The sequence below is a fragment of the Megalobrama amblycephala genome, linkage group LG17, assembly GCF_018812025.1.
Source record: "Megalobrama amblycephala isolate DHTTF-2021 linkage group LG17, ASM1881202v1, whole genome shotgun sequence".
Lineage (NCBI taxonomy): Eukaryota > Metazoa > Chordata > Actinopteri > Cypriniformes > Xenocyprididae > Megalobrama > Megalobrama amblycephala.
In genome coordinates this window covers 36,209,062-36,233,503 of record NC_063060.1, presented here as the reverse complement: position 1 = coordinate 36,233,503, position 24,442 = coordinate 36,209,062, and the positions used below count along the sequence as shown (strand labels likewise).

At 36.0% G+C, this 24,442-nt stretch overlaps 1 protein-coding gene across 8 annotated transcripts in view; it reads left to right on the top strand.

Moving 5' to 3' along the window:
- The window catches only part of smarcd3a (SWI/SNF related, matrix associated, actin dependent regulator of chromatin, subfamily d, member 3a), a 25,675-nt gene extending 1,550 nt beyond the window's left edge, over nt 1-24,125 (top strand). The window contains exons 1-15 of one of the 8 annotated variants that reach the window (XM_048164285.1): nt 1,217-1,425; nt 4,498-4,685; nt 7,842-7,931; nt 12,976-13,114; nt 16,235-16,357; nt 16,449-16,571; nt 17,088-17,183; nt 19,695-19,796; nt 21,062-21,223; nt 21,329-21,426; nt 21,637-21,681; nt 21,822-21,957; nt 22,391-22,513; nt 22,734-22,835; nt 23,365-24,125. In XM_048164285.1, the coding sequence (XP_048020242.1) occupies nt 1,348-1,425; nt 4,498-4,685; nt 7,842-7,931; nt 12,976-13,114; nt 16,235-16,357; nt 16,449-16,571; nt 17,088-17,183; nt 19,695-19,796; nt 21,062-21,223; nt 21,329-21,426; nt 21,637-21,681; nt 21,822-21,957; nt 22,391-22,513; nt 22,734-22,835; nt 23,365-23,418 (1,659 nt within the window). In that variant the 5' untranslated portion in view covers nt 1,217-1,347 and the 3' untranslated portion in view covers nt 23,419-24,125. Of the gene's footprint in view, nt 1-1,216; nt 1,426-4,497; nt 4,686-7,841; nt 7,932-12,975; nt 13,115-16,234; nt 16,358-16,448; nt 16,572-17,087; nt 17,184-19,694; nt 19,797-21,061; nt 21,224-21,328; nt 21,427-21,636; nt 21,682-21,821; nt 21,958-22,390; nt 22,514-22,733; nt 22,836-23,364 lie in introns of those variants that run through there. The other 7 variants (XM_048164290.1, XM_048164288.1, XM_048164289.1 and 4 more) reach the window with 7 other exon arrangements.
- The last annotated feature ends 317 nt before the right edge of the window (nt 24,126-24,442 follow it).

Below are 24,442 nucleotides of genomic sequence, written 5' to 3'. Positions count from 1 at the left end.
ACATGAGTAAAAAAAAAATTATGTGAACTATCCCTTTAATTGCTTACTTAAATGGGTGGTTGTTTGATTTCACTTATTTAACTATAGTTAGTGTGTAATGTTGCTCTTAGAGCATAAACAACATCTGCAAAGTTACGACGCTCAAAGTTCAATGCAAAGGGAGATATTTTCTTTTAAGGAATTCTGTTTGACTACAACAAACAGCTGGTAAGGATTACAACAAGCTTCTTCCTGGGTTAGTGACATCACTAACCCTAAAGTTTACATAAACCCCACCCCTGGAAAACACACAACAAACGGGACGAGGCCATGTTGGGCTGCTTTAGAGAAGAGGAAGAGTTGTTGTAGTAGAGTGTTGTTATCATGCCGTCATTTTACGCCAGACTGCTTTACAAACGAGGGTCAATTCAACGCTGGATTTGCACAAAAGATTAACATGACGGCACATGCTAGTCGATGAGTTGAATCACCTCCACAGCAACTACATAAATTTATCCACTAACCGTTCAGAAATGTCCAGTTTCATTCTATAAGTTGTAACTTCTTCCTGAGTCTCTCCATCAGTGTCCGACTCCGGTTTGAACAATGTAAGGCTGAACACCGTTACTGACAATCCTCATTTTGGCTGCGTGAGATTCTCCAGCTTTGTTGTTGTTGAGCAACCGAAGCGCAAGCTGTTAAAGCTCCACCCTCTTTTGGAAAGGGGGATGGGAGCAGCATCTCATTTGCATTTAAAGGGACACATAAAAATGTTTGCGTGTTTTTGCTCACACTTAAATTTTGACAAGCTATAATAAATGATCTGTGGGGTATTTTGAGCTGAAACTTCACAGTATTATAGGTCCCCTCTAAGTGGGCCCATTACAACAGTTCAATTCTTCAAAACCTTGTAGAAACACTCCTTCAGAGATTCCCTAAAGTTAGTCATTCAGACTTTACCCTTAATAACCAGCTGTGAGAGCACACAGATGATGTACTGCCAAATAACTGTCCACTGGAACAGCACAGTGGCTGTGTTTTGGTAGTGTCACTATTTTCAGCAGCATTCCTCAACACATTGGTGGTCCAGCGACAGCCCCCTTCACAGACCCCCATCCTTCCCAACCCAGAATCTGTGAGGGAAGCTACTCTAAAACCGAGCGAGAAAGAGAGAGAGACTCGACTCTGGCCACACGCTGACATGCTTTAAAAAGAGAGAGAGAGAGAGAGTGGAGAAAGGGAACGTCAGAGTGCGGAGAAGGAGGGAGGGAGCACTCTCTTTTGGAGGAGAAGAAAAGTGAGGGAAGCGCACAGAGGCAGAGGTACCCAGGAATAGAGGAAACAAAAGAGGGACTGGGGTTTTTATAAATGGACATGGAGGATTCTGCCGGAGGAGCTCGTAAAGCCACCAAGAGTAAACTGTTTGAGTTTCTCGTCCATGGAGTGGTGAGTGAGTGAGCGTGTTTGTGCATGTGGAAGCGTGTCAATGGCTCTGCTCACTGGAGAACTAAGATGCAGCGGTTGTTACCGATCATTTTTATTTAGATTATTTTTTTTAAAAAACAGGAACAGCCGAGGAGGACTCAGTGTAGGAGAAAGGGTGAAAGGTTATTATATTTAACAAATGGAGGAGGATACGCAAGGAAAGAGAAACGCCGGTGCTTGAAGTATGAGAGAGATACTTGTATTTTAAGGGACGAGTACCACCAGTATGAAATAAAGGATGCTCTTTTGGTGTGTGTGCAGGCAGAGGAGGGTGTGTATCAGGAGGGTAGATCACACATAAAAATGCTGCTGTGTTATTTTATTCAGTTCTGAACATGTAGTGGAAGCAAACTTGATTGTGTGTGTTTCAGGGTGTGTACTGCTTACAAATGTGGAAGAATGAAAGGTTTATGGAGACTTTTGAGAACTTTTGATGGTCATACAACTACTTTGAGGCTGCATGATATCAGACTAAATAAAAGGTATTATATCTAGAGGCTTTTTGCTGAAGTAACCTTCAAGACATACTAATCCTCTATTTGTATTGGTAATATTATCCCAAAAAAGGCTATTTATGAATTTGAATGGATTTGAATGCAGGCTCTTTAGGGGTATTTATGGTAATCTCTAACTTCTCACTTGGCCTGCTAAGGTTGGTTGCTAGCTGACCTTGTACATTTTTACTATTTTATCTGGTTTTATTATATATTTTTAATTTCTTTTAAAAAATTGAGTTCAATACCTTTTCATTATTTGTTAGTGTTATTTGGTTAGTTCACCCTTAAATGAAAATTCTGTCATTAATTACTCACCCTCATGTCATTCCAAACCCATAAGACTTTCGTTCATCTTCAGAACACAAATGAAGATCTTTTTGATGAAATCTGAGAGATTTCAGTCCCTCCATGGACAGGTACGTGACTACCATTTTGACGCTTCAAAAAGTTCATAAAGAGATTGTAAAACTAATCCATATGAATCAAGCAGTTTAACCAAAATTTTCTGAATAGACTCGATTGTTTTATATGATGAACAGATTTAATTTAGGCTTTTATTCACATATAAACATTGATCAGTGAAAATAAACAGAAGCTCAACTGACGTGCGTGAACAAACCTCTTCCAGAAACTCAAACATGCTGCGTAACACACGAGAACGAACCTCATTGGATACGCAGCAGGTTTGATTTGTGTTCTGAAGGTGAACGAAAGTCTTACGGGTTTGGAACGACATGAGGGTGAGTAATTAATGACAGAATTTTCATTTTGGGGTGAACTGTCCCTTTAACAGTTTGTATCACTACAAACCCATTGATATCTTTTCCCTTTTAGTAAAGATTCACATTGTTATTGATCTGAGAAAAATGATATTGCTACCTCCAATCTGATATATAGTATAAGTCTGGCATGGCAGCATCCAGAAAGTGTTCTTCTGCAACTTATCCTCTATGATAGTCCAGTGCTGCTGCCTCCTCCTGTGCCCTGAACACCTCCATTGCGACCTTGAGAGCTAGGGATTGGCAGAGGCGTGCAGAGACCTGCACCGGTTCCCGCTGCGTCCACATGTTCACATCCCACTGCCTCTTCACTCAGATGTTCTGAGATTGGACCAGGCCTGGACACCCCTGGCGCTTGGCCTACTTTGGAAAGCAATGATCGGGTTATGAGGGTCACAGCACCATACGGGATCATCTCCGGCAGGGATGTGCTGTACCCCCACTGTAGGAAGGACTTGGAGCTGGGGACATTGGCTCACATTCTGGATGTTTCCACAACTTTGGTGCACATCCAGAGAGTCACAGGGACTTTGCAACTCTGCCATTATGAGTCATGAACAACAGACCACAAATCTCCTCTGCAGCACACAAACTAATCTGAGAAATAATAACAGGACAAAAACCTCTTTTCAATCGGGTAACTCTTTACAGTGAGGTTTAATTTGTTAACATTAACTAATTCATTGAGTGTCATGAACTAACATAACACTAAAAATGTTAACTTTTAAATACACTATTGTTTCTATGTTATAATTTTCAGTGCTGGGTAGATTACTTACAAATCGTAGTCAGTTACTGATTCCAAATTACATGACAAAAATTGTAGTTAGTAACGTAATCCATTACATTACACATTTAAGGTAATGTAATCTGACTACTTTTGGATTACTTTTAGATTACTTTTGACCTAACTCATTTATCACATTGATTTGAATAGGATAATCTTGTACCATATTGATATAAAAATACAAAGAGAAAGAAAATTGAAAACTGTAGACTGATTACAAGTATTTTAAAATGAAATACAGTCTAATTACAAGAACTTCATTTTTGGAATCTGATTACGTAATCCAGATTATATGTAATCAGTTACTACCCAGCACTGATCATTTTATGTTATGATGTTATAATATCATGTTTTAATTTAATTTAAATGTAATTGGTTAATAATAATTTATACAAATTTATGCAACGAAAATGTTGCATATTTGTGTATACATAAATGAGCAATAACCTAGAATAATATATACTGTAAAATTATTATTTATATGCAAATTTAATTTTAGCTATCACATTAACTGATGTTAATGAATTGATTGTTATTGTAAAATCTACATTATTGTGATCGCTATTCAATTAAAAATTCAGAAATGAAATGGAAGTTATTTGAAATCACAGTTTGCACAGTTGTCCTTTAAACTGCGTTTGACTGACTTTCCCAGCACCTCTGTGTTTCGGTAGAGGGCGAGCAGCTGTCGTTTCAGAAATGACAGGCACAGGTGTGAGAGTCCCTGGCCTAATTCAGCTTCGGATACTGGAGGAGGAGCTCATTACAGCACCCAGTAGTGCCTTATCTTAAAAGCTCTTTGTGTATTATGTGAATTTGCTGTAATTGTTTGTTTGTGAAAAAAATATCTTTATATGTATTGTGTGTCAGATATATTTGGGGTAAACTTCCTATAACGCATGTCAAGCAAGTTCAACAAAGAAATGTTTTGGTGCCTGACCTTTACTCTAAATATTTCTCATCCCCACAGCGTCCGGGGATGACTTCAGGGGCACGGATGCCCCATCAAGGAGCTCCCATGGGGCCTCCTGGACCTCCATATGGAGGAACACCGCCAATTCGACCAGGGATGCCTAACCCAGCCCTAGACCCCAACCGAAAACGCCCCGCCCCGACCCAGCCCGTGCAACCTCCCCCTGTCCAGAACCGTCCCAGAAAGTGAGTGACACTGTTCTCTGACCTCTCACTTTGTCTGTTGATTTTAGATCAGTTCATGCAACAGATGAGAAATAATAGACATGTACTCCCAGAGAGCAAACTGGGCGTATATTGGTTTTTATGCACTTCTTATGCCTATATGAAATTTTATTAAGGTTTTTTTTGCTCATATAATTCACCATGGAGCCCTTGCCAAGTATAGCGCTCTCTAGTGACTGAAATATCTTATGTTTGGCTAGTGCATGTGCTGTAATTTTAGAAACTTAACATTTTGATTGCTATTAAATGGTAAATATTAATAGTGCTACAGTTATCCTAAATAATTACTTAAGCACAGAACTCTGAACTACTCTGAAATAGTCTGAAGTCTGCAGTGCATTGCTGTCTCATATGTCCAAGTATAGGCTGTACTAAATGGCGCATATGTGACACTTTATAATCAGAACTGGACTGTTAGCTAGCTTGACATCTGAATTCTTGTTTATAGATATTAGAGTTGTAGCCAATAAGACCTAGCACAATGCATTGAATCTTTATGTCTTGTTTGATTCACATTGCTCTCTTTGTGGCATTTGCTTCAAAGATATTTTAAATGCACATCAGGATCATGTGATCACAAATGGCAAAATTGTGTCCTTAAAGTCACGATCGCCTCAAAACTTCACAAACAGCCTTGTGGTAGGGACCTTTGTGAAGGGATTCCATTGCTCATTTTCATTTGAAACAACCCTGCTAATAGCATTCTCTTCCCAAGGGCATGAAAGTGACGTTTGGAATTTGCTGTTAGTTTTCACAGGTTTTCATCTGTCTTGTTGCTATACTGTAATTGTCCTTGTGTTTTCATTTTAACTGTTTATGCTTGTAAGGGTGTCAGTTGTGATTATTGATGTGCAGCTTACTGAATTCAACAGATCATGTTAGAAAATTCAAAGTTGTTTAACAAATGTTGGATTTGGATTATGAAAATACAAAACAATCCTAATGCATTCCAAGCTAGAGTTGAATCAGCTTGCTATTTCATAGGGATGCACAGATATTCTGCTCGATACAGATAAGCTGCTTATTATTTTAATGTTATGACTGATAACTGATAAATGGGTCTTATTAAAGGGATAGTTCACCCAAAAATGAAAATTCTGTCATCATTTACTCACCCTCCAGTTGTTACTCAGTCCTCCAAACCTGTATGAATTGGTATGGAAGAATGTCAGTAACCAAACAGATCTCGCTCCCCATTGACTACCATAGTAAGAAAAATAAATACTATGGTAGTCAATGGGGGGCAAAATCTGTGTGGTTACTGACATTCTTCCAAATATCTTCTTTTGTGTTCAGCAGAACAAAGAAATTCATACAGGTTTGGAACAACTTGAGGGTGAGTAATTAATGACAGAATGTTTATTTTTGGGTGAACTATCCCTTTAAGTATATATCTATACTATTTTGTCTAAATAAAATATAAAATAGCATTGAAATTATAGCACTGAAAATTATTTAAGTATTAATATTTTAAATCATTTTCAGTGCTACAAATATGAAAAATGGATTTTCATTGATATTCATTCAGTGGATTACATTTTTGTCCTTATTAGTGTTTTTAAAGATTATATTTAAGTGAAAAATAGATGATGGTAAAAAAGGGAAATGAGCATGCACAATAAAATATTCAGTATCAATATTGTGGCATTCTATTTAAATATATTTTAAAATGTCTCTTATTCCTGTGATGCAAAGCTGAATTTTCAGCATCATTACTCCAGTCTTCAGTGTCACATGATCCTTCAGAATCATTCTAATATGCTGATTTGGTCCTCAAGAAACATTTCTAATTATTATCAATATTGACAACCTGTTGTTCTGCTTAATATATATGTGATGCATTTGATACATTTTTTTTAACTTTTTTTTTTTTTTTCGATCAATAGAAAGTTCAAAGAACAGCATTTATTTGAAATAGAATTTTTCGTAACATTTTAAGTGTCTTTACTGTGACTTTGGATCAATTTAATACAACCTCGCATTAATTTCTAAAACAAAATCTCAACCGAAACTTTTGAATTCAGATATTGTGTACAATAGTGACTGTTACCGAAAAAATCTCTTAAAGGTGCCCTAGAACCAGTTTTTACAAGATGTAATATAAGTCTAAGGTGTCCCCTTAATGTGTCTGTGAAGCTCAAAATACCCCATAGATTTTTTTTTATTAATTTTTTTAACTGCCTATTTTGGGGCATCATTAACTATGCACCGATTCAGGCTGCGGCCCCTTTAAATCTCGTGCTCCCTGCTCATCGAGCTCGCGACTCTATAATACAGTCCATTTACAAAGTTCATACAGCTAATATAACCCTCAAATGGCTCTTTACAAGATGTTCGTCATGCATACTGCATGCATGCGTCAGATCATGTGAGAATAGTATTTATTTGGATGTTACATTTATTTCTGAATGAGTTAGAGGGAAAGCTTTGTGGCTAAAGCTAACATTACACACTGTTGGAGAGATTTATAAAGAATGAAGTTGTGTTTATGAATTATACAGACTGCAAGTGTTTAAAAATGAAAATAGCGACGGCTCTCTTGTCTCCGTGAATACAGTAATAAACGATGGTAACTTTAACCACATTTAACAGTACATTAGCAACATGCTAACAAAACATTTATAAAGACAATTTAAAAATATCACTAAAAATATCATGTAATCATGGATCATGTCAGTTATTATCGTTCCATCTGACATTTTTCGCTGTTGTTCTTGCTTGCTTACCTAGTCTGATGATTCAGCTGTGCACAGATCCAGACGTTAATACTGGCTGCCCTTGTCTAATGCCTTGAACATGAGCTGGCATATGCAAATATTGGGGGCGTACATATTAATGATCTCGACTGTTATGTAACAGTCTGTGTTATATTGAGATTCGCCTGTTTTTCGGAGGTCTTTTAAACAAATGAGATTTATATAAGAAGGAGGAAACAACGGTGTTTGAGACTCACTGTATGTCATTTCCATGTATTGAACTCTTGTTATTCAACTATGCCAAGGTAAATGCAATTTTTGATTCTAGGGCACCTTTAAAATCAGCCAATATTATTACATCTATATACTGCATCTCTACTGTTTAAATAACTAACTAGAGGTACCCCAAATCAACCTATAGGAAACCACTTGGATTTCCAGCAACAAATGAGATATCTGCGAGACAGATGGACATGAGAGAAGCCCAGTCAGATCCTGCAATTGGATCCAAGTAGGCTGTTTATTCTGCTGCATGTTAGTTTGACAGTTTGTGATGGACATGTCGCTGCCTGATTGGTTTGTTCACGTTTGCAGAATCAAACTTGACTGGACCATATTTCCCCCAATGCATGTGTGCACTTAAAGGGTTAGTTCACCTAAAAATGAAAATTCTGTCATTAATTACTCACCCTCAAGTCGTTCCAAACCTGTTAGATCTTCGTTCGTCTTTGGAACACAAATTAAGATATTTTTGATGAAATCCGAGAGCTTTCTGACCTCCGATAGACTGCAATGTTATTACTATTTTCAATGTCCAGAAAGGTAATAAAGACATTGTTAAAATAGTCAATGTGTCTGCAGTGGTTCAACCGTAATGTTATGAAGTGACGAGAATACTTTCACATGGACTGTTTTAACAGTGTCTTTACTTTTCTGGACGTTGAATGTGGTACTTACGTTGCTTTCTATGGAGGATCAGAAACCTCTCAGATTTCATCAAAAATATCTTAATTTTTGTTCCGAAGATGAATGAAGGTCTTACGGGTTTGGAACGACATGACATAATTTTCGTTTTTGGGTGAGCTAACCCTTTAAGGTAACAGATTAAAGTAAAAACCAATAAAAAATGACATCCACTAAATGGAGGCAATAGTTGTTGACATGACCTGAGGATGAATGTCCTGTTCCAGTGCATGTGAAGTAGAACATGCGTTTGCGTTCAGTTAGCTTTGTATGCGGACTGCATGACCCTTCTGTCATGCTGTTTGTGTTAATTCAGTCTTATCGTTGCCCTACGTTCAGTAAACGCACGTTTTCCACCTAAATGCACTAATTGTTAATTGTAGATCAAGAAAATGCAAGAAGGCATTCACTCTCACACCCCCCACCGCATCTCTCAGCCTCTCCCGGAGGAGCAGTGTGGCTTGGGGTGGAAGAGTCGGACCATGAGAAAGTTTATACTCCAGAGGGGGTGTGGATGTGAACGTGGACAGACATTTCCTGCTCCGACGGGGTCATGTGCTCCTCGACTGTGGACCTGAGGAGCTCTCGGTGTCCGTAGGAGTGTGGCATGTCTGTCAGTGGAAAAACTTTTCTGCACTAACGAATTATATGCATCATGTATGGGAACGTCTTTCTGAAAACAGCAACTGGATGCGACTCAGATTTTGTGGTCCAAATTGATGCTGGGAATGACATTTTAGAAGTCTGTATTTTCAGACATTTGGACCGCAAAGATCTGGTTTCCCAAATGTTATGGACTGCTCACACAGTACATGTTCTTATGTTGATCTGCTCTGTTTTTTTTTTTTTTTTAAATATCTCATTAAATTTACAGTAAAAATGGCAGCTGTATTTGCCTGAAATTCACTGTGACAATGTTTCCAGTATTACAAGATAACATATTGGTGCCTGTACATTTTTCAGCTTATTACTGTGCATTTCTTTAAGTGATACCAAAAATCTGCTTTTTACCTTAAAATCTAGTGATAACCACCATGATAATACATGTAGTAAAACAGAGAACCACATGATGCATCAGAGTTCTTTGGAAAACAAGGATAATACAGTGCACAGGGTCATAAACACAAAGACAAAACACCACATTCATTTTCCCATGGTCATTAGGTTGTAATGACCATGGGAGGATTTTATATATATATATATATATATATATATATAATTTAAAAATATACAAAATAACTGCCCCAGAGAACACGCAACACAGGGGTGAGGCCATGTTATTGCAATACAGTAGGCTACATAACACAAATGTCATAAGCAAGATGCCAACATAAGTTATAACCGTAATTAAACTAAACTATACCTGTTCTATCTTCATGCAGCATATATTCTCTGACTCTGTAGGCATTTTACAACAGTTCCCACACGAACGATTTATAGATTATCATGACAGAATATGCTAATCAATGACTTTAAAATAGTTAACTTCACATTAGCTACATAAATTTATCAACTAACCATTCAGAAATGTCCTGTTGCATTCTACATGTTGTCACTTCTTCTTTAGTCTCTCCAACATTGTCCGACTTCGGTTTGAACATAAAAGGCTGAACAGTTTCTGACATTTTCAATGAGTTTGTGTGAGGTAATGGACTATATGCACGGAGCGTTCTTTAGAACTTCCGCATTAATATAAGCCAGCTCGAAAACTTCCGGTGAGATGTCTTTTGCTGGTGTGTTGAGCATCAGTAGTGTAATACTTAGTTTATAATCAGAATATAGGCACTTAAATAGTCAGGCATAGCATTAATTTAGTTATTCAAACGTAAGACAGCATAAAAAAATAAAAAATAAATAAAGACGTACCTCAATGTTCCTCCTCGGCTAGATTCAATTCGACCATTAGTTTTCACACTTTTATGTGAAAAAAAAGCTTCAAAAATTAAAGATTTATTGTGCACTTTAGTTAGATTAATTGAATAAAATGTGTGTTTTCACAAGTGTGCTGAAATCATTGATCTTGTGCTGCACTGACTGCAGCTGCTGTGATTATAAGAGAGAGTGCGGTGCTCGCTTTCTGTGTAATTCATTCACAATAAAAGTTATTGTTTTTCATAAGATTTTGTGAGTATTTCATACGTCACATTGACAAAATTTTAATGTATTTTAAACCTAGTTATTTTATAATGTTTAATATTTAGTCAAAAACGAAATGAAAAACGTTTAGAGGAAATAGCTGATATGTGCGCAAATAAATGCTACTTTGCCGCCACCTGCTGGTTAAAGTGCTAATTACTGTCTTTTTTATTTTTAAATAAGTGTTTTCTATCAAATGTTAAATTTCCTACATTTTTAAACGTTCGGTTTTACAATGGGGACAATTTCAGAAGGATTCAAATAATGTTTGTGGTTATCACATTAAAAATAACATTTGAAGTGCTGGGGAAAAAATGTGTGTGCGTGTCTAATTACAGACACTGCGTTTTTAAACGGTCCTAATAGCTTCGTCTTTATTGCAATCAATAAAACTGGTTTATTGGCAAATTAGGTAAATGTAATAACTGCATTAAAATATAAATACAACATTAAAAAGTCAACCATAGATGGTTTTGTGTCGATGTACGACGACTACAGAATGAACAGCTAATAGTTCACCGGAAGTGCCCGAGCTGGCTTAACGACAACCAGGAAGTAACCCGTCCATTGGCGCTGCTAACACTGTGGAGAAGGGTCTGGCTGCAGACCATGGACGAGTGGAGCTCCACTCTCGAACAGGAAATACGTCACCTCCACTTGTGTTTTACTTACATCTACACCTAACCCAACCCTAAACCTACCCTTTACAGTAATGCAAATACTTGTTTTACTAATGTCTACACCTACCCCAACCCTAAACCTACCCTTACAAATAATGCAAATACAGTAATTAAACTATTGGAGGTGACGTATTTCCTGTTCGAGAGTGGAGCTCCACTCGCCCCCTCAGGCTGCAGCTAGACCCTATTGGAACTGTGCGCTAACATGAGCTCGTGAAACCCCACCCTCTGCTGAGGAGCTGCAGCTCATTTGCATTTAAAGGGACACACACAAAACCGGAGCGTTTTTGCTCACCCTCAAAAAGTGACAAAATTAACATGCTATAAAAAATGATCTGTGGGGTATTTTGAGCTAAACTTCACATACACACTCTGGGGACATCAGAGACTTACTTTACATCTTGTAAAAATGGCATTATACCACCCCTTTAAAAAAAATGGTAATAAAATATGACAAGATCTCAGTTAATCTGTCAGAAAAAAAAAAAATCTTAATTATGTCAGATAACACTTAAGCAAAATGGTCAGGTCAAAGTGTCTGAATAATTTTTGGTTTCAGATTTTTATCAATTTTACTGGTAGTCCACTGTATGAAGGAGTTTTGGGTATAATATGTCACAGTTTACTTTATTTCACTATCCTCACTTACATAAATGAACTATAGTGTCCTGCACCCACTAGTAAAAATATATCAAAAATGTGTGAATAATTTTTGGTTTGACTATAAATCCTTCCCAGCTAACACACGATGTACCAGTTGCGTGATTTATTGTTAGGCCTTATTTACTTTTATTTCATGACTTACTAATTGACAACGTAACTACGACTTTACATGCTCGTAGTTTCTCTTGCACTTTGTTTAAAGTGGCATAAAGCGCGCGCCGCTACATTTGCGCGTGCACGCTACGAGCACAGTATAACGTCTGACAAAACAGTAACGTTCGGTTTTCTGAGGTGAGAGACTTTATATTTCGTAACAAGCTACAAAAATAACGTCAGAATAATGATACAAATCACGTAATGTACAGTACTAATAACAAAAAAGCACAAAATTATTTGAATAAAATATAATCAGATGAGATGTGTCACTCAGGGACTTCTGGGAATGTCCTCTTACTGTTTTTCCCTGTAAATTATATAGTAACTCATAGTTTTTATTGATTTAAAAAAAAAAAACATAATTGTTATAATGCACTTTTTAATTGTATATGGTAAGGTAACTTGCAGTTAAAGAGTCGACAGGTTTTTACTGTAGCATTTTTACAGTCCCTTTCTGTAAAAATTACAAACATGGTATGTTAACAATGGCAAGAAGGATGTATCTTACTGTTCAGTCACGTCTTGCTATTTTTTCAGCATCTTTTGACATGAATAAAGAGGTTTCCAGACATTCTGTTACATCTTACCATTTTTGAATGCAAGAACGTGTCCTGTGTGAACGGCCCTTTACAATAACTGAGACAGCCAGATGTTAAAGCAGCAAGAAACCTCTCTTACATACACAAAAAAATTAATATTTATGCATTCATAATTATAATAAAGTGTTCATTTTCAGTTTCAATCTCTGTTTGTCTTTTTCTCCCTCTTATACTCTCTCTCTGATCACACACACACACTTACACACAAACACACACACAGCTGGAAAAACGTCTGGATGGGTCCCAGTTATTCAGCAGATGGCCGGTGGACTCTGCTATCAGTCACCATAGTAACATGCTTTCCCTCTCTCTCTCTCTCTTTCTTTCTTTCTTTCTCTCTGTTTTCCCCCATCCGTAGTGCCAAGAGAAGAAAAATGGCAGACAAGATTCTCCCTCAGAGGGTGAGGTCCATCATTGTGGCTTTTATTTGTTTGTCTGTGTTTGTTTATTCATCTCTTAATTTTCAGCGCCAAGTCAAGAGTGATTGCACGGTACAGGTAATTGCGCTGATTTTGTTTTTTTTTCCGGGGGTAAAAAAAAGTGAAAGGGGTGGGTAAGAGGAGTCCAGTGTGTCACAAAGACTTCTCTTGTGTATTTGGTGTTTTCTGTCGGTGGAAAAGGGTTTGATTCCCAAGGAATTTGATGGTGTGTGGTTGCATGTGAGTGTAGGCACACAAGTGATTAGGTAAAATGTCTCCATCGGGATGTGACACAGTGGTACGCCACAATAGCAGGAATTGGAGTTGATGTTGGTTCTTGAAATGGCCAGTCCTCCTAATGTCTTTGTAGGGCAAACTGAAAGGTATTAATTCATTGTGATGGGGTTTGTAAAATGCTGGAGGTCACATGGGATGGAGAGAATGATGCAACACTGTGAAAATCAGGAGAGAGTCAAGTCACAATTTTGTTGTGTATCACGCAAGGACATACATCATTTGTTTCAGTAACAAATGAGAATAAGAATGTTAAACTGTCATTGACTTAGTAAAGTGGTGCAAACACATGGGAAAATCTTAATCGTTTGATGTTTGATCAGTTCATTAATAATAACTGACTTGGTGTGGCCTAGAATTTTGATAAATTTAGACTAGGATATCTGTAATTGTCAGGATATGAATAATTATTTTAATCATAATGCTAAAGGAGTTTTACCTCATCATTTCCTCAATCTAAGGTAAAAAAGATTACATTAAATATGGGTTCACTTGCGTGACGAACAGAATGTGTTTTAGGCAGTGGATTTTCATCTGAGCATGAAATCATTGAAATTCAAATTTTAGAAACCAAAATTGTTAATAATTTTGCATGTACTATATCTATTATAAATTAATTATATAAATAAAATAATTTAATGGGTAGCACTTTATTTTACAGTCATGTTCCCCATGTACATACTATGTACTTATTACAGTAATAACTACTAAACCTGAACCTACACATAAACCTAACCTTAACCCCTGTAGTTACCTTATATTACCAGTATTTTCTTAGGTAAGAACACTGTAAGTACAAGAAAGTACATGTACTGTAAAATAAAGTGCAACCATTTAATGTTATAATTTATTAAAAATGACATAAATATATTTTATATAATTTTTAAATGCATAAAAATTAGGGCTGTCAAAAAACGCGTTAATTTCGATTAATTAATCTGAGAAAAAATAATGCGTTAAAAAAATAAGATTAATCCATTCCGTGATGACCTTTGAACCTGGAGCCATCTCTCTATGGCTCTGGTTCTAGCCATAGACATCATATATGATGTCTATGGTTCTAGCCACCATTCGACTGTATGAAGGAGGGAGACGACTGCTGCGCTGACGGACAGAACGAGCAGAGCTCCTCCCTCATGCGCGCGAGCTCTCTCTGTCTTCAAAGTAAGCACCATCTTTGCACTCTCTCTACCTCACACATAATAATCTAAATCAACTGACACAACGCTAAAAGTTCGTAAGACCGAATCCATGTTTCACGAGGCGCATTCGGAGAATGTTTTTCCTGAATAACCGCTGGGTGTGAATAGTGCTCAGAAGAACATCACCTCATCTTCTCTGACAGGCCCCCTGCACGTACAGCTGCCATAAACCACACTTTCTGTAACAAAAAGAAAATCCTATCCAGTGGTGAAGTGTTTTCTGTGTTGACAAATCTTTTGCGATGTCCTAATAACAGTCACGATTCGAACGCTACGCGTCAACGACCGCTAATGTCCGATTCGCGACCTAATGACTCATTTGAACAGATTCATTTTAATGAATCATGACAACAACTGATCTGTCCACACGGTCTATAATGAATCATTTACTCGAACAACTCTGAAATGAGAACATAAGTGTGCTTACCCCATTTAGCAAGAGTGGTTAGTAAAATTAGCCTTAATAATCCACAATATTTTCAGGTTATTTAAATGACAATGTGTAGTAAATTAGGCCTACCAATAAAATCAGTTAGTTTAGACTGGAGTGAGGTGAAACTAGAACAAAGCAAGCTGTTGTTAGCTAGGTGCATTCAATTGTATATGGTAGAAAATTATATTAGTAGTTAATATAAAATGCTACTTTTTAATACTTTTCAGGTTTAGCAAAAAAGCATCTTCTCTTACAAAGCTATAAAATCACTTTTTTTTTTCTTTTTTTTTTTTGCAAAGAGGGCAAGAAAGAATTTCAGTGAGAGTGACGGATACTTTATTGTCAGTATCGGGCTCACAGATCACGTGGGTAGGGCACTTATTACTGTTTGTGTGGATGACCATGTCTGTCACCACCGAAGACGAATTGAAATATTTAATACTTTCACAGCAAAAATTATGTATGCGATTAATTTAGATAAATTAATCACAGAGTATGTAATTAATTAGATTAAAATTTTTAATCGATTGACAGCCCTAATAAAAATACATTAATATAATATATGTGACCCTGAACCAGTCACAAGGGTCCATTTTTTTATTTATATTGAATAAATATGTTTTCTATTGATGTATGGTTTGTTAGAACAGGACAATATTTGGCCGAGATACAACTATTTGAAAATCTGGAATCTGAGGGTGCAAAAAAATCAAAATATTGAGAAAAATTGCCTTTAAAGTTGTCCAAATGAAGTCCTTAGCAATGCATATCCACTCAAAAAAAAATTATGGTAGGAAATTTACAAAATATCTTCATGGAACATGATCTTTACTAAATATCCTAATGATTTTTGGCATAAAAGAAAAATTGATAATTTTGACCCATACAATGTATTGTTGGCTATTGCTACAAACATACCCTTATGACTAGTTTTGTGGTCCAGGGTCACATATTATATATAAATATAATAATAATTATTATTTTTCTGTTGTTGTTGATTTGGTGCACAATAAAATACTTTGATACTGTTTTGAGTTTCCACTTTGTCCAACTTAAAATCTGGCGCCTGAATCGAAACCAGTTGAAAACCACTGCACTATTAAGTTTTAGCTTCACAAATTGATTGATCTTCTGTCATAACCAAGCTTGATAATGAACCAGAGAGTTAATGGTTCAGGGAAAATAACGCACTATACCTTACACTATATGTGTTAAATATCATCGAACTGCTTAGAAAACATTTAAAAACATTGAATGCCTTTTCATTAGATCCGTGAACTGGTGCCAGAGTCCCAGGCGTACATGGACCTCCTGGCTTTTGAGCGCAAACTTGACCAAACCATTATGAGGAAGAGGGTGGATATACAGGAAGCCCTCAAAAGACCAATGAAGGTATGTGATTTCACTTCAAATACACATTTATAGTGAGATTTTACTTACTCCTAGTTAACTATGACGTGAAAAATGTGCTCTTCGGGTCTAGCAAAAGCGGAAGCTACGCTTGTACATTTCGAACACTTTCAACCCTGCCAAACCTGATGCAGAGGACTCTGAGGGCAGCATTGCATCATGGGAGCTGCGTGTAGAGGGCAAGTTATTGGATGATGTAAGCACTGAGTTTGCATTCATAATCTTACCATCTGTTCTATAATGCAGTGTTGAATTCATTTGTCATGATCGTTGTTATTATTATTTTAAATGTCAGTCAAAAAAATCAATTTTTTGCTGCTTGTTCAATTTAGTTAATTAAAATGAGCAAATGTAACAATTGATGACACAACTTAATTTCATTGCATGTAATCGGTTTACGTTTGTATAATGGAAGTTAATTTAATCCATGCATGAATAATTTTTATTGACCATAACTGTATCCAATTTAGTCCTTTTTATTGCATCTAGCAGACATAAATTGTATTTAAGTTCGTAAGCTAGAACAAATCTATTCAAATGATTAATATTTTTCTCGAAAAGACTTTAATTTAATTGCGTGGGACAATTTAATTATGTTAAGAGCAGATACTATTCTTCTGATACTAATGTTTGTTTAGGATTCTTCATTCAAATTGTATTTAACTTCATTCTTTTCTGTTCAACTTCAACTTTTATTCCCTGTGCACTTTAGCCTGGAAAACAAAAGAGGAAGTTTTCGTCTTTCTTTAAAAGCCTTGTTATTGAGCTGGACAAGGATCTGTACGGCCCTGATAACCACTTAGTGGAGGTGAGCAATAACTCGCTCAACATACGACAATAAAAAGTATTGTCAAACCATATTTGATGTTCAATCTTAACAAAAGATGAATGCTTTTAATAAGGGAGAATCTCAAGTGTCCTCTTTACATTTCAAACAAAGTTGAGGACAGTCACTCAGGGTGAAATTGTCACATTTCAGTATGCATCCACGAGCATCTCCTGGCCTCACTGTGTGACAGATTGGATAGGAATTCAATAGAAAATTCAATGTCATAATAAAAAGTTCAGTTAACCGTTCTTCATGTAAAACATGTCTTCGTGGTTTCCATAGCGACGGGTTACGTAAGGTAGTTGCCCATGACACTGTGGAGTGATGACACTGCAGCCGGCACAGAGCTTTGGGCAGCGTTATTGGGAGAAAAGAAATGCATTTCTGAAAACAAACACTTATACAACCTTTTACAGCACCCTGAACTCTGAGAGGCTTTGTATTCAGCAAGTGTGCTTTACTCTATTTTAGTGGAGGAACCATTGTGCACAGGTGCTATTCAGACACACTCAGGCATTTACATTACACACGGGAACCTTCCCAGCTGCCTCAAGCACTTAATATTTATATGCACTTTGTTAGGGACATTCAGATTTAGGGAAGGCAGATTCAGAGAAGTGGTCTGCGGCTCTCAAGGAGTGACCCTCGTGCCTCCGGCCCATTGGAACTGGCCGCATTTGAGTTTATTCATTCGGCAGCTCTTTAAATTGTCCTTGGTGACTGTGGGTTTTCATCACAACACACACCAATTTGAGGCAGGCGATAAAAAAGAGTGATTTACCTGCCTAGAAGGACACCATTGAAAAAACCTCCAATGTCAAGCAAAGCTAATTGAGTTGAGCTGTGAGTCATTGCCATTATGTTGTCTCTTTCAAAAAGCACTGAAACATGCGATGGTTGAGGGAAAATGCAATTGAGAACACATTAAGAGCCTGATTATTTTTATTCACTCTCAAGCTTGAATGTATATCCTGTGTGCATAAACAGTGCATAAGTGGCCTATAGTTAATACAGTTTTTTTTTTTTTTTTTTTTTGGGGGGGGGGGTGGTTTTTTTAAGAAAATCTTCTTAAGAAAGAAGTTAAGATAAATTCTAAGAAGTTCATAAGAATGTTCCTAAATGCAATTTTTTTAAACATTTTTAAGAAAGTTCTCAAATATTTTCTTAAAGTCCCCCTGTAATCAATAATTTTATCCCTTAAAACTCATCATCAAAATTACATATTTAAAAAAATTTTCATGTGAAAAAAAAAAAAAAATTCATCTTCATGCCTTAAAGGTGCCAACGAATTGAAAATTGAATTTACCTCGGCATAGTTGAATAACAAGAGTTCAATACATGAAAATGACATACAGTGAGTCTCAAACACCATTGTTTCCTCCTCCTTATATAAATCTCATTTGTTTAAAAGACCTCCGAAGAACAGGCGAATCTCAACATAACACCGACTGTAACAGTCGGGATCATTAATATGTATGACCCCAATATTTGCATATGCCAGCTCATGTTCAAGGCATTACGCAAGGGCAGCCAGTATTAACGTCTGGATCTGTGCACAGCAGAATCATCAGACTAGGTAAGCAAGCAAGGACAACAGCGAAAAATGGCAGATGGAGCAATAATAACTGACATGATCCATGATATTTTTAGTGATATTTGTAAATTGTCTTTCTAAATGTTTCGTTAGCATGTTGCTAATGTACTGTTAAATGAGGTTAAAGTTACCATCGGTTATTACTGTATTCACGGAGACAAGAGCCGTCGCTATTTTCATTTTTAAATACTTGCAGTCTGTATAATGCATAAACACAACTTCATTCTTTATAAATCTCTCCAACAGTGTGTAATGTTAGCTTTAGCCACGGAGCACAATCAAACTCATTCATAATCAAATGTAAACATCCAAATAAATACAATACTTACGCAATTAGACATGCTGCAAGACGAACACTTTGTAAAGATCCATTTTGAGGGTAATATTAGCTGTGTGAACTTTGTCAAGAGCTCGGGAGGGGGCGGAGAGCGCAAGCAATTAAAGGGGCCGCAGCCTGAATCGGCGCATTTCTAATTATGCCTCAAAATAGGCAGTTAAAAAATGTATTTAAAAAAAATCTATGGGGTATTTTGAGCTGCAACTTCACAGACACCTTAGACTTATATTACATCTTGTAAAAACTGGTTCTAGGGCACCTTTAAGAACAATCTTAAGAAAAGTTTTTGGGAATACAAAATATTCTTTTTCTTAAGTTAGAAAGAAATTGGCAGTTAAGAAGAAATTTATTCTTAAGAATGATTTGTGAATCTGGCCACAGAATATCAGAGACTACATAAAAACCAACCAGAATACAACTGCATGCCCTGGCAAACACCCTAAGCACAGACAAACACTACTTTTCTTCAGAAAATATCAAAATCTAGTATGAATTTGCAGTGTAATTCTTGTGCTGCAGTTATATATGATAGTCCTTTTGTTTGTACCTTTCGTAACAGTGGCACCGCACCCCTACAACCCAAGAGACAGACGGCTTCCAGGTGAAGAGGCCCGGTGATGTGAATGTGCGCTGTACCCTCTTGCTCATGCTGGATTACCAGGTGTGTGCAGGAATGCTGGATTATTACTGGAGAGTTTGAATGCCGTAGTTAGTTTTCTGTGCATGACATCAAACTCTTTAAATAATAACTATGTGAAAAATCTACATTGGGGTCTTAAAGTCTGAGGCTATGCTAAAAATCTAATTTAAACCTTGAAATAAAGTTTAAATTAAAGTATTTTTTTAAACAAACAGAAGTTACTGTAGCAATTATTTTACAAAATGTATTGAGAAAGACACCAATTAGAAATTCATCTGCATAGTGATGGCTCTTTCCCATCTTGAAAAGCACTGTTGTTAACAGTTATAGTCGAGTCATTAATTCAAGTAGCTATACAGTAACGAGCAAATGGCTCTTTTAATTACAGCAGTTCTCACTTTGCTAACTACATCCTGATGGGAAGAAGCTTGGCTTGTCAGAAAACTAAAGCTATGTTTTTAAACAATAGAGCTTAAGATCCTGAAAAAGAGACAATGAAATAGATTTGCATTTGAGTATTTGACATGAATTTTCCAATTTCCAGTTGAACCACATGCTACACCCATCTAAAACAGTTAAAAAAAATTGTCTTAAATCTTTTATAGCTGTTATACATGATGTTTTTGTGAGATTATAACAAATGAAATTGGATTAAATTTAATATTTGTATTTTTAAAAATTATTTTGTCACAACTTGGAAGCATTTAAATGAACTAGTGAATGCATTGGAAAAGAAATTGTGACCATTTACAGCAGCTAAGATGTACACTTTTCTTTATACTTATACTTTGTTTTTGAAAGAAGTCTCATATGTTCTCCAAGGTTGCATTTATTTGATCAAAAATACAGTAAAAACAGTAATATTGTGAAATATTATTTCAATTTAAAATAGTTTAATCCATTTTATTCCTGTGATGGCAAATCTTATTTTCAGCACCAGTCTTCAGTGTCACATGATCCTTCAGAAATCATTCTAATATGCTGATTTGATGCTCAAGCAACATTTTTGTTATTAATAATGTTAAAAACCATGATTCTTTGATGAACAGAAAGTTCAAAAGCATTAATTTGAAATATAAATCTTTTGTAAATGTCTTTACTGTCACTTTTGATCAATTTATGCAAAGTTCATGGGCATGTAATGTCAGCTACTCAAGTATACTGAATTTAAATTATTAATAGTAGGTATAATGTAGTAAATATGTGGATGTTTTATAACTGTATAGTTCAGTTCAGATATTTCTGAATGTGTTTATTTCATTTCTTTTATCCATTGTGCATTTCAGCCTCCTCAGTTTAAGTTGGATCCTCGCCTCGCACGTCTCCTTGGCATCCACACTCAAACCCGCTCCTGCATCATCCAGGCATTATGGCAGTACGTCAAGACCAACAAGCTGCAGGATTCTCATGAAAAGGAGTACATCAACTGTGATAAATATTTCCAGCAGGCACTGACATATTTCTGTCATATAAAATATTCTCTTCATTTTGATGTTAACATTTTGCCTGATAGCTAGCATACCTGATATATATATATGATATATATACCCCAGATCTTCGACTGTCCTCGTCTAAAGTTCTGTGAGATCCCTCAGCGACTAACCAACCTGCTGCTGCCGCCTGATCCTATTGTGATCAATCATGTTATCAGGTAATTAGCCATAAAATTAGTGTGTTTACATTTACAATTTTAAGGCCTGTGACATGAATGCACCTTTTAGAGGGCTGTTTTCCTTTAGAATTTTAAAAAAAAATCTATTGTTTACACACCCTCAAATTGTTCCAAACCTGTATTGCTGTTATTTTTTTATGGAAACATATTTTTTAAAGATTCTTTGAATGGGTTTTTTCCTTACAACAGAAGATCATTGTGTGACGCTCCAAAAAGGACAAAAAGCATTATAAGTTATGTATTATTGTGTTACACTTATACACTTAAAAATAACAGCATATTGCTTTAAATTGGCATGTGGGTAACTAATGACATAATTTTTATTTTCAGGTGAACTGTTCCTTTAAATGCCTTTTTTATTTTTATTTTATCAGTGTGGATCCAAATGACCAGAAGAAGACAGCCTGCTATGACATTGATGTTGAAGTTGATGATCCCCTTAAGAGTCAGATGAATGGATTCCTGCTGTCCACAGCCAATCAACAAGAGATTGCATCCCTAGACAACAAGGTCAGAAGGAGCTTTTTGTTAAAATGCGAGAGTGATCTGGGTAGAAAATAATTCATTATTTGAATATCCTCATTATGTAGTTTTATTTAAAGGGTTAGTTCACCCAAAAATGAAATTTCTGTCATTAATTACTCCCTCATGTCATTCCACACCCGTAAGACCTTCGTTCATCTTCAGAACACAAATTAAGATATTTTTGATGAAATCCGAGGGGTATATTACTCGTCCATAGACACCAATATAATCAACACTTTCAAGGTCCAGAAAGGTACTAAAGACATAGTTAAAACCGTCGACGTGACTACAATGGTTCAACCTTGATGTTATGAAGCAACAAGAATAATTTTTGTGCGCAAAATTTCTCAAAACAATTTCTGCATAACATTATGTACATTCATAGTTAAAATTCACATCGTCAACTTTTCTCTTTTAGATCCATGAAACTATCGAGTCCATCAACCAACTTAAGATCCAAAGAGATTTCATGCTTAGCTTCTCCAGAGACCCCAAGGGCTACATCCAGGACTGGATCTGCTCCCAGAACCGGGATCTTAAGGTGAATGTAAACTATGCTCTAAATCATAGCCATATAGGATATTATTATATCAAATATCAAAACATTATGCACCCTTTATGTATGTCCAAATCAGGTTTGTACAAGTTTAACATTTAACATTTTTGAAACAGTGTCTTCACCTAGTGGTGGAAAGGATGTAACTGCTTTTAAAGAAAGTCTTTTTTGTTGTTTTGAACTGGACTGGATTTTTTGGTTGCAGCTGATGACGGATACAGTTGGAAATCCAGAGGAAGAGAGGAGAGCGGAGTTTTATAACCAGCCCTGGTCTCAGGAAGCTGTCAGTCGCTATTTCTATTGCAAGGTAAGAGGGAATGTGACAATGAATCATGTTAGATACATACAACCATTTGGGGTCAGTAAGTTTTTTTTTTTTTTTTTTTTTTTTTTTTAAAGAAATGAATACTTTTATTCAGCAAGGATGCATTAAATTTATCTAAAGTGACAGTATATAAAGTAAATAAATATATAAAGACAGTAAATAAATGTTCTTCTTTTGAAATTTATATTTATCAAAGAATCCTGGAAAAATGTATGATGGTTTCCACAAAAATATTAAGCAGCACAACTGTTTTCAACATTGATAATAATAATAAATGTTTCTTGAGCAGCAAATCAGCGTATTAGAACGATTTCTGAAGGATCATGTGACACTGAAGACTTAAGTATTAGCTTGGCCATCACAGGAATAAATTACATTTTAAAATGTTAAATTAAAAATGTTATTTTAAATTGGAATAATATTTCACTTTTAACTGTAGTGTATGTCAGAATCAAAAGTGATAATATTACTTGCTCTTTTCATTTGCAAATTTTTTTTTTATATTATGTAGATTCAACAACGAAGACAGGAGCTTGAACAGGCTTTAGCAATGCGAACCACTTAAAACTCAACTGGTCTGTTTCTCCTGTGGCTTGGTCTCCACACTGGCAGTTTTCAATGGACATGAAAGTATTAGACGCCTTCTCAGTATGGAGGTTTGGACTGATTTTAACCAATGAGGCTGTAATAAGAGTCAAGGAAAAGTGTAATGTACTCTTATTTGTTGTATGTTTAATGTACAGTTGAATGTAAATAACCTCACAGTACAATGAATTTAAGAATGTGGCTTGAAAATGACACTTTCATGCTGATTACACACAAGTACAGCGGCTATTGTAATTGTGTTTATCAGTTTTTTGATGCACATGAGGTGCAGATAGGCTACTGTGTGTCTTTTCAATTAGAAAAGGTAAAAAATACAATGAATGAAACTTTATGATGCCTGAAAAACTTTTTTAACCATTAATGACATGCTTAATGTTAATATGTAAGTACACATATTGAATCTGTCATGTTTTTTCTACATGTTTGAATATTGCATCACGTTCTGCTTGCAGCTTTCTTCTGTGTTTTTTCTGTAAATTTGCACTGTGCAAAAAGAGATCATGAAGAAATCCACTGGATTAAGATAAGCAAGCTAACTTTATTTGCAATAAGTGACATTTATTGTCACAATTTTGATACGTTCTACATATGGAAATTAAAGGTGCAATTTGTTGGATTATTGCTGTAAAATATCCAAAAACCACCAGGCCAGTGTTATATATTTTGTTCACTTGAGTACTTACAATATCCCAAATGTTTGCAACTATTTGTAAATCGTGAGAAAATTGCAATTTTAACCAAGACTCCGGGACGTGTGAGGAGTCGCCTGTCAATTGCGTCATACCCGCGTTACCCTCGGTTTCCGGTTTTATTTTGTAGAAACCATGGAAACACCAAAGACGCTTTAACATATTACATGTTTTAATAGACAAGGGAACAACTGTTTGGTTACGTTTATAGACAGAAAACTAATTATTGTTATATAGCTCAACACATTTAGTCTTATTGTTTAAATCTAATTTTCTTGATTTTTTTTGTGAGTA